The 9,610-nt window shown below is 51.6% G+C and overlaps 1 protein-coding gene across 1 annotated transcript; it reads right to left on the bottom strand.

Annotated features, from left to right (window-relative positions):
• Positions 1–749: 749 nt before the first annotated feature.
• Positions 750–5,302, bottom strand: SERTAD4 (SERTA domain containing 4). The gene is made up of 4 exons (XM_088531507.1): positions 4,988–5,302; positions 4,630–4,787; positions 4,332–4,498; positions 750–1,576 (listed from the first exon to the last, which is right to left on the bottom strand). Exons 2-4 carry the CDS (start codon positions 4,769–4,771, stop codon positions 821–823), a joined length of 1,065 nt encoding a protein of 354 aa, XP_088387633.1. The 5' UTR covers positions 4,772–4,787; positions 4,988–5,302; the 3' UTR covers positions 750–820.
• Between the last annotated feature and the right edge of the window lie 4,308 nt (positions 5,303–9,610).

The following is a 9,610-nucleotide window of genomic DNA, read 5'->3' as shown; positions in this document are numbered from 1 at the left end:
TAAAGGTTTCTAATAATATTGATCCACCCTGTCTTTTTTTTTTTTTCTTCTCCTTTTTGTGTTTAGGCTAAATCCCTGCTGTATCACTGATTTATACTTAATTTTCACGCTGGCAAAAATTAAGACAAAAAGTAAGGCACCAAAAAAAACCTGCCCTGTGTAACCACAAGCCTCGTTGGTTATTACAGCCAAGGTGGAAACATGCAAGCACTAGAGCTGCACACTGCTGATTAAAATCCCATAAAGAGGAACCTCCTCATGCTACGTCCTATTTCGTCAGCTGGACGAGATGCTGGGTGCAGGGATTGAGGAGCATTGGTGCAAAACATGAGGATGATTTGCTCCCGGTCTGTGTAGCCAGTCTTTTGCCATAGCAAACCCTGCGTTGGGAGAAGAGCATCACCCTTGCTGGTAGCATCAATTTGTCTACCAGGCTTCCAATTCCTTGGTAAACATAACGGAGGATCTTCTTAATTAACGGCAGACTTCTTGGGGGCAGGGATATAGAAAACGATATGTTTTCCCCATCTGGTTGATTGGTATTTTCAGTAACAACAGCTACACTATAGCTGGATACACTACAGCGTTGAGCCACAATGCAATTGCACTCTGTACGAGGTCTCCGTACTTATACACGGCCCGACGATGCAGATCATAGGGGGGTTTTATGCAAGTGGCTCCTCAGTCACTTACAACTACACGTAATGTTTGTGGCATGATTGTATCACTTGTAGAAAACTATAAAAAAATCCATTGAAAATAAAATTTTGATAGCTAGGTGGACATGCCGCGCATGCTTCAGCAGAGTGGAAAAGGCGCCTCATATTTTACTTCCTTTGCTGCAGCACGTTTTGTTGCTCGGTAGCGATTCCTTTTTCCTTACGGATTTTTTCCAAGATTCACCGGTGTTGCTCTTGTCACTGCACCCAGTCTCAAAATAATCGTAAAACTTGCCTTTACACTCGAGGGCATGGGGGCCTCTGAAGGCTTCACAGCTTAGGGTGCTGCTGTCTCGCTCGGCCTCGTCGCCTCCCTTCTCGTCACTAAATTTTGCCTGTTCCTGTTCACCATGAGGCCGGGCGGGAGGGAGGAACATTTCACCAGCAGGTGCCTGGTCATCACTCCTGTACGGAAGGGCACCGGAAAGGCCAAAATCCGCCTGCTGGGAACAGCCTGGCAAAGACATGGCTGAGGAGGAGGCGGAAGAGGAGGAAGAGGAGGAAGAAGAAGTATTTTCTGTGCTAGTGTTAACAGAGTAGGGTAGGTTTAAGTAGTGACCGCCGCACTCCTGATAGAAGCAGCAGGCGTGAAGCTTCTCATACTCCTCCTTGGCCATCCGCAGCCGCTTCTTGTAGGGACAGTCCTGTGGCACGAACCACTCTTGCGGTGAGGCGCTGCCGAAGGAGCAAGCAGAGAAGCACCAGCTGCTCTGCATGACAATCTCCCCGTGGATCCTCTTCATGAGGTTGTTTATGAGCACCGACCTTCGCAGGTAGACCTCGGGGTCGTCGATGAACTTCAGCTTCTCCAGGGACATGTACAGGATGTGGGCCCGCTCCTCAAACACTGAGATGGTCTGAAAAGGCAAGAGACAGAGACTGAGATGAGCGGGCAAGGAGGAGGCCAAGGAAGTAAGAATCTGTCTCTTTCCTTGCAAGCCGGGCTGAACCATAAAGCCACCACACAGCTTTGCCCTAGCAATCCCTGGGGGTTTTCTGATGTGAATACACCTCAAGTCTGTCTCCCACAGAGCCTTCGACAAGGCCGCAAGCCCGGGCACTGGCTCCCCGTCACAGCGCGGCTGCCAAAGCGTGGCCGGTGCTGCTGGTAGCAAAGAGGTCCCCGTTGGCTGAGCACTGAAATGGCGTGGGGAAGGTGGCGGGAAGAGCCCGGCTCAGGGCGCCGCCACCACACGTGGCGAGCAGCTGCCAGGCCACACACGGCTCCGCAGGCTGGCGGGGATGGGGTCAGGCAGTGAAGAGTGGGCAGGGATTTGCCGAGCCTGCCTTCCCGGTGGGATCGCCTCTCGGACACCAGCAGCATGGAGAGGTTGCTGTCCTGGGAGGCCCTGGGCCCAGCCCCACAACCATGGCCTGGAGAATCAAAGCAGAGAGAAGCAATGTGCACTACAGTGCGCAGCATTAATGAGTCTTCACGGTGAGCAGGAATTTGGCTGGTGTGGGCGGGGAGGAGCCACGCACAGAGCGAGGCGGCTCCCGGGCCCCCACACGCGCCTCGGCCGCGCTTCCCTTGCCCACATGGTTGCAGCATTTTTGCGGCGTGCGAGTTGTAGCGAGGAGAGCTGGAGGAGCTTAAGGCACAGCTGCTTTTCACATCCCTTCAGCCTTCCCCAGCCCTCAGGCTCTTTCTGCAGCCCAGGCCTGTCTGCAGGGCTCAGAAACAACGTGACGCCTCATAAAAACAAAAATTGGCCGTGTTTTTCATGCGGTCCCCAGCTGAAACCGCTCTGATACAGGGGGTAAAAATGACTCGCTTTAACTTGCATTAAGCCTATAGGTTAATCTCTCTCCTTTACGTTGAAGTCATAGCCAGCGAACCCATAAAAGCCTTGAGGTCCTCCTGGAGGTACGTCCTGGAGAGCCATAGTAGGAACAAGCTGGCAAATGCCTTCTGCTACAAACGCTTGGTCCAGAGCCCTATCGTCACCCTCCGCAGGGGAGAAGGAACTCGAGCACAGAGCTTGCCCTTTTTGGGCAGAGGAGGCATACAAATGCACAAGAAATAAAAATTATATCATATATTGATTCTAAAAATGTGTAAGGAAGTCAAAGAGATCTGGTGGGAATCCTCCCTCCCCCAGAGCTCCGTAGTGCAGAGGAGGAAACGCAGCTGTGCTGAAAAGCACAAGTCAGCGACCTGAGATGTCTGACATGACACTGCTACGACAGCACAAAACGATGCCTGAGACAGGTCTGTCTTGCCAATACCTCTCCAACGGGTTTTCACGCTACTAGAAAGGACAAACAACTATTCATTTTTAGGAGACAAATAATCACAGCTACAAAAATCCAACAACCTCTTCAAAAAAAAAATCTGGCTGAAATTAGAGAATGATGTGTGCATAAATGTATATACACACACAGTATATATAGCACATGTTTCAACACCCCTCGTACCATTTATTCATTGCTCTGCAAGCTGATCAAACACCTTCTGGAATTAATGACGGGGCAGCTTTCACCTTCTGGTCAATTATCCACTTCCAGCCAAAACTATCTGTACATGAAAACTTCTTTGACCACACTGAGGTCCTTGGAGAGTGAGCTTGTCATTATTGCTCACTCCTTCTAAGTGAAAATCTCTTGGAGAAATAGGACCCAAGCAGCCAGACCTCCCCACGAGGTACCCCTGAAATTTTGTCTTGTCTCAAAGGTTGCCTCTCCAGGTGGGAACGGCAATGCAAGCAAAGATAACGCAGGAACTTGCTCTGCATCTTGCTTTGTTTTAGTTTCTGCCTCTGGGGCTCTTGTGGTACGACTGCCTCCCATGAGCAGTGCTTTAATCACATTATATTATGTCATCTCTAACTCCATGAGTAAATGGATAGCACAGGAGCATCATGGGCCAAGTAGGATCCCTCACAGCAAGGATGAGGCCTCAAGGTGCAAGCTACCCTTGAGCAACAGCAGTCCAGGTGTTCAGTTCCTTACAGGACTGGGCAAGGGCATAAAGTCTCTCATAAAAAGCTAGGTTGCAATTTGGGATTCACCAGCCTGGGAAATGTTTGCTCTAATTCCTCTCTTGGCAGCTTTAATAAAAAAAAATCATTTACTAATCTGTTCTTTGGTGTTATTAGCTTTTTAATAAACAGGATTAAACACTGAAGCAGATTGAATTTGCTTTTCTAGTCATTCTGATTCTCTATAGGATCCCTGTACCCACTTGGGATTTATGAACCCAACTATTATTTTCTTCCCCAGGGGGAAAAAAAAAAAAAAAAAAGTAGTTTTGACTGAATGGAGGAACAGGGATCCTCTTTATTTACCATGTTCATTTTGGTCATTTAAACTCTAGAGAGCAGTTTCTGTAAAGATGACCTAAGCTATTCAAGACAAAACTGTGTTCTTGGGGACACCCAAGTTACTTGCACTGACAGTTGTTACAAGTGAAGAAATGCCTTCGCTGCTCGAGCCATCTGATGACAACAGAACAATAAATGCGAGCGGGTGAGAACTACTCGTTTCTAAGCAAACAGCTGGATCATTCCCCTCATTTCAGTGGAGCATTTCAGCCTCCTGGAAATGGGTCAACCAAGTGTTACTAAGCACCCAAAACTCGAAATAAAAAATAATGACTGCTAAAAAACATACTTTATGTGCACAGCTGCCGAGCGGTGGATGAAAATCCTCTTCTTCCACATATTTCCTTTTAAAGTATGTGATCTTGGACGTCGTTACGGGACTCGAAATTCCCCGGTAATGCGCTCCTGCGGGCCATAAATCAGACACGACACATGACATGCGGTTTGCCGGAGGTCCTCTCCAAACAAAATACTTGTCGCTGCCCTCGCCCGCTGCGGGTGCCGCTCCGCTCCGCGCACTTCCCGCCGCGGCCCCGGCGCCCCCAGGCGCAGCGGCGGCCCCAACCCCCGCGGCGGTGCCCACCTACCTGCGCCGGGGCCGGGGCCGGGGCCGGGGCCGGGGCGGCCGCAGCAGGGCGGCTCCCAGAGGGGGCGGCAGGCGGCTCCCTCGGCGGCTCCCTCGGCGGCGCTGGGGGGGCCCAGCCGCTGCATGGGCAGCACCAGGGTCATCGCGGGCGCCCGGCACCTGCAAGCGAAGCAGCGGCGTGAGCGAGCGCGGAGCCCCCGCCGCGCTCCGCCTGGCCGCGCTCCGCTGCCCACAGACTTCCCCCCCTGCTTTCCTTTTCCCCCCTCTTTGTCGCAAAAAATAAGCCCCGGCCGCGGCCGAGCCCCCGCACGCCCCGAGGGGCGCCCCGCGCTTCCCGCCGCCGCCTCCGCTCCACGCACCGGCTCCGATCCGCTCACTCGCTGCCCATCTTCTCCCGGCGGGGGTGCGAGCCCGGGTGTGTGTGCGCCGGGATCGCGCTGCTTCCTCCCTCCCTCCTTCCTTCCTTCCTTGGCTCCTCCGGAGCGGCGCGGGCAGCCGAGACTTTAGGCAGTTGTTCGCAGCAGCCCCGCGCGGGCCGCACTGGAGCTGCCTCCAGTCAAAACACGGCGAGACTCAGACAGAAAATTGGCTCCGCTTCCCAGAGCGGCGGCTCGCAGCCGCTGCGCGGGGGCCAAGCACAACATCGGCGCGGCCGGAGCGCCGCAGCGCGGGGCCGCGCGGGGCCGCCCGCCGCCTCCTGCCGCAGCTGCGCGGCCGCGGAGCGCCGCGAACTTCCCGCTCGGCGGCGGCTCCGCGGCGGCTCCGCGGAACAATGACCCGAGCCGCAGCCTCGCCCCTCCTCCTGATCCCGCTCCCGATGCCGCTCCTGATCCCGCGCCCTCCAGGAGAGCGGGATAGAGTTTCCTCCCCGCGCAGCCTCGGCGGGGGGGGCCGCGCAGGGCGAGGAGGAGGGGGCGCAGGTGGCAGGTGGGAGCCCGGCAGCCGTTCACATTAGCGGGGGGAATCTGAAAACATATATATATATACACGTTTGTATTATATATATATATATATGTATGTATGTATGTATATATTTAAAAAAATGAAACCGCAGCAGGAGAAAACCCAAACCGCTCACATCTGCCAGTTGTTTTCTTAAATCCTGTAGGAATGCGCCAGGCGGCTACTTTACGAAGGAAGGGCCTCGCAGCGCGAGCTGCCTTTGCGCTGCCCCAGCGCCTGCCTCGTGTCGCTGCCCCGCTCCCCTAGCCAGGCCAAGGCCGCCAGACCATGCAGCAAGGCACTGAGACGGCACAGACCCCTGTCCTGTAATCAAATTACTTGGTAGCTCAAACCGGGCTTGCAGGCAAGGAAACACCCATTACACGCGCTCCCGGGTATGTTTTCTCAGAAAGACCCATGCAGGGAATCCTAAAGGCCTGTCCTGGCCCATCAGAAACCGGCCATGGTGCCAGTCGTGCAGGTTGTTCCCTGCACCTTGTGCTGTGGCCAAGCGTTGCCGGCACTGGCGACTCTGCTCAGCACCACAAGTGGGTCCGTCTGCTGACAGGCCCCAATAAACCGCCCAAGAACTGGCTTTAAAGAGTCATGGCTTTTACGCGTGAACAGATTACGCTGCCGTTCGCAAGCACCGCCGGCCTCTCCTCATTAATCCGCAGCGAGGAATCACGCGCAGCCAGACGTCCATCCCCTCGTGTTGGCGTGATGTCAACCCTCGGCGCCTGTCCTTAGAGAATAAGGGCTGGAGGAAACTCACTGCCGCTTTTGGGAAGTCGGTAGGTCTTTGCTCGTAATGAATCCAGCATCTCTTTGTGGATTCTTTATTTTGTGTTTTTTTATAAGAGCAGAGCTGGAATGGGCCATTTTGACTGTGCATTTTTTACCCGTATTTCATCACCAATAGGTCTTTCTGTGCTCAAGCAGAAACACAGGAAGGAAGGAAGCGTTGGGATTCCTCCTGCCCGGCGCTGCTGATGTGTCTTGAACAGAGTTCCCTGGAGAGCCGGCAAAGTGCAGGACCTGCTTCTGCTGCTTGCAATGCACACAGCTAAGAGCGGCCAGCCAGGCACTGTCCACCCACTGCCCGTGCACACGCACCAAGCTCTCAGACAGAGTAAGAGCAAAACATAAATAATAGAGCTTCGCTAGGGGCAAGAGGCGCCCGGCTCTGGCGCTCTGCCGCTGCACCGGCGTCGCTCCGCAAGAATCGCGCTGCTGTTTCTCCCTGCTAAGGGTGGCAAAATCTGCGCTCAGGCCAGAAGTCGCGCAGCAACTGGGTGTTGGAACCAGGACTAGGACCCAGCTCCCCTCGCCCTCCGGCCCGGATCCCAGCCCACTCCTGCTCCGTGCCTGGATGTGCGGAGGGATTTCATCCAAATCCCCTTCGCCTCGGGGAGACTGCGCAGAACAGCACGCGCGTTGTTGCACTGCCATTAGCACCACTGGAAGCGGAGGGTGAAAGATGTACATTCGAGCACACAATACACTCGCTGTACAAAATTACAGCGAAAGGTTGACACTTAGGGCTGGATTCAATTTTTCAAAATCCATTTGGGAGCCTTGTGTGGGCTCGGGTGGCACGGGAGCCAGGCACAGTCTTTTCATCGAGCCCAGCCCTGGGTCCTTAGGCTACCGCGGCTTTTCCGCTGTGCCTGCCAAGGGCACGCAGCGTGAGGACACCCCGAGGCATCCGCAGCAGCCTGAAGGTTAAAATGTCAAACTTTTCTTCCGCGTGCAGTTCGGCACAGTACGACTACTAGACATTGCCACTCTACTCCATTTGCCGGCGCTTTCGCTCCCTCTTCCTCCAGAGCCATTATGATGTTAATGAGAGCGCCGTAATGATGCCATTCACATTATAACAAGCCTGATGTGATGTCAGTGAAAAGGGCTCTTTATACCCTTCCAGAATGCCTCTGAAAACCCAAACTTAAATATAAAATGCCTGCTGCCATAATGCCGCAGGTCTCGCCAAGATCAATGCAGTGGAGAGAAGAGCCTTAAAGGGACTAGTCCTTTCCTAAGCCCTGGGTTTGTACCCAGGTAATGCTGAGGTTTCAGTGTTCATCATATAACCCTCTTCTGGAGTCTCTTCATAGCATAACGAGATAACTTAAGGAGAGAATAATGTTTCTGAGCTGAACTATATCACTGTGGCTCGTAATGCTTAAGAGATACAGTTGCCATCACTCTGTCTGTAGCTCCCTTCCTGGTGTGACTCAAAATTTGCCCTCCAGAAACTGCCCTGTGCAAGCCCTGCACGCAGGCACTGCCCAGCAGTGTCCAAAGCAAGACAGGGACATCCAGAAAGAGGAAGAGGAAAAGATACCACCCAGCATGGTGTATAAAGACATAAAAAAAGCAACAATCTCACACATAAGAAGCGAGTGGAGCCGCACAGTGGAGGCGGAGGTGGAGACGGACAACCAAGGCAGAGCTGTGCCAAGCTGGAGTGTGGAAAAAAAAGGACCCGACTTCATGCAGAAAAATAAAGGAGGAAACTCAGGTGGTGACTGACTCTGTCCACAGCCATGGGCATGGAAGGAGATGAAGGAGATTTTATTTCTGAGTAGATGAAAATGGCCAGAATTTCAGGGCTAAGGAGGTTTCAAGCAGACATGGCAGATATGAGGCCCTTGATTATGGTCTGGCCTGATACAGATGCAGGTACAGAGACGTTGTGACTGGAGCAGTGGAAAGCTGGGACAACTGAGCCCCAATAAGTGAATGTGAAGAGTCAGGGTGACCCCTGAATTCAAGGCTCAGGTGGCAAGGATAATCACAAGCATTGGGTTAGGTGGAAAACATCTAGAATTGGCTACGCTGAATGCAGACTGAAAGGTGCACTTCCAAGAGACTGGCCTTGGCTTGGGAGCATGGGCTCTGTATGGTGACTTTAAAACACATATTGTATCAGAAACACGTTTAACACCACTTAACATAAGCATGTTACACGGGTGAAGCGAAAGGGTTAAGACTGGCTGAAATACCTAGACTGGTGGAACAACAGGTCTATGTGCCAACAGGGTCAATTCAGCTCTTCATCCTTCTGAGGTAGATAAACTATGGACCTGCCAAGTCTAGTGTTTTTCCCTGTATTTCTTGGCCCTCGCTTCAGGGAAGTTCAAGCAATCCACTGTTGGGATTTTTTTTTTCTAGGGTTGGACTCACTGTTCAGTGGAAAGGGCATTCACTTGAGATCAGAAACTGATCTGTGTGTCAAGAAATCGCTGTTCCACAAGAGGGTTTCAAACGTATCTTCACTTCCTTAACTTCTTTGCTAATTTAAGTGATACAAATTCAGATAATCTGGTGTCTCTGCCTCCAGACAGAATTTTAAGCAAGTATTTCTCTCACTTTCTAAATTCCCACATATTATTTTTCTTCTTCTTTTCAGAGTTGAAGTCTTCCCATGAAAATTGTTGAGGGCTAGTTAGTTACACTTAGTAAGGGTTTCCTGATTTTCTTAGCTGGCATTTTTTCAAGGAAAAATGAAAAAAAAAAAAGAAAAAAGAAAATGTACTTTTGAATTCCAGTACAAAATTTTACCACCACCTCTAGCCTGTCAGAAGTGGATTATGTGCTTTGACTCTGTTGCTTTCGATATTTTGGAATTGATTGAGAAATCCACTGCTCCTTTTGCTTCTGTGAGGGAAAGGAATGATACTGATAAATTGATAGAAAAGGTCTCCTTCTCTTGGTCAACCCTTTACAGCTATCAGCATTTTTGGCAATAACCTCAAACAGTGGCTATGATGGCTATAGTTTCCCCCAGAATTTGTGCAAATATAATGGATCTATTTTTTTGCTACAGAGCTCTGGGAGATAGGAGAAAAGGTAACATTTTACTGCCACTCTCTCCTGTTGCTTATCCTGCATGCATCTAGGAGAACAATAAAACCCGTGATATTTATTTCAGTAAATGTACATATTTTTTTTCCAGTGCTCTTGGTCTCTTGTGCGCTGCCTCCACCCTGCCAAGGGCTGCTGACTTCTGCTGTAGCTATAAAGCTCCATGCAGG

Source organism: Tinamus guttatus, unplaced genomic scaffold, assembly GCF_059628265.1.
Source record: "Tinamus guttatus ecotype Peru unplaced genomic scaffold, ASM5962826v1 Tinamus_guttatus_pri_ptg000033l, whole genome shotgun sequence".
Lineage (NCBI taxonomy): Eukaryota > Metazoa > Chordata > Aves > Tinamiformes > Tinamidae > Tinamus > Tinamus guttatus.
The sequence above is the reverse complement of the archived record's forward strand: the minus strand, read 5'-3'. Positions and strand labels throughout refer to the sequence as shown.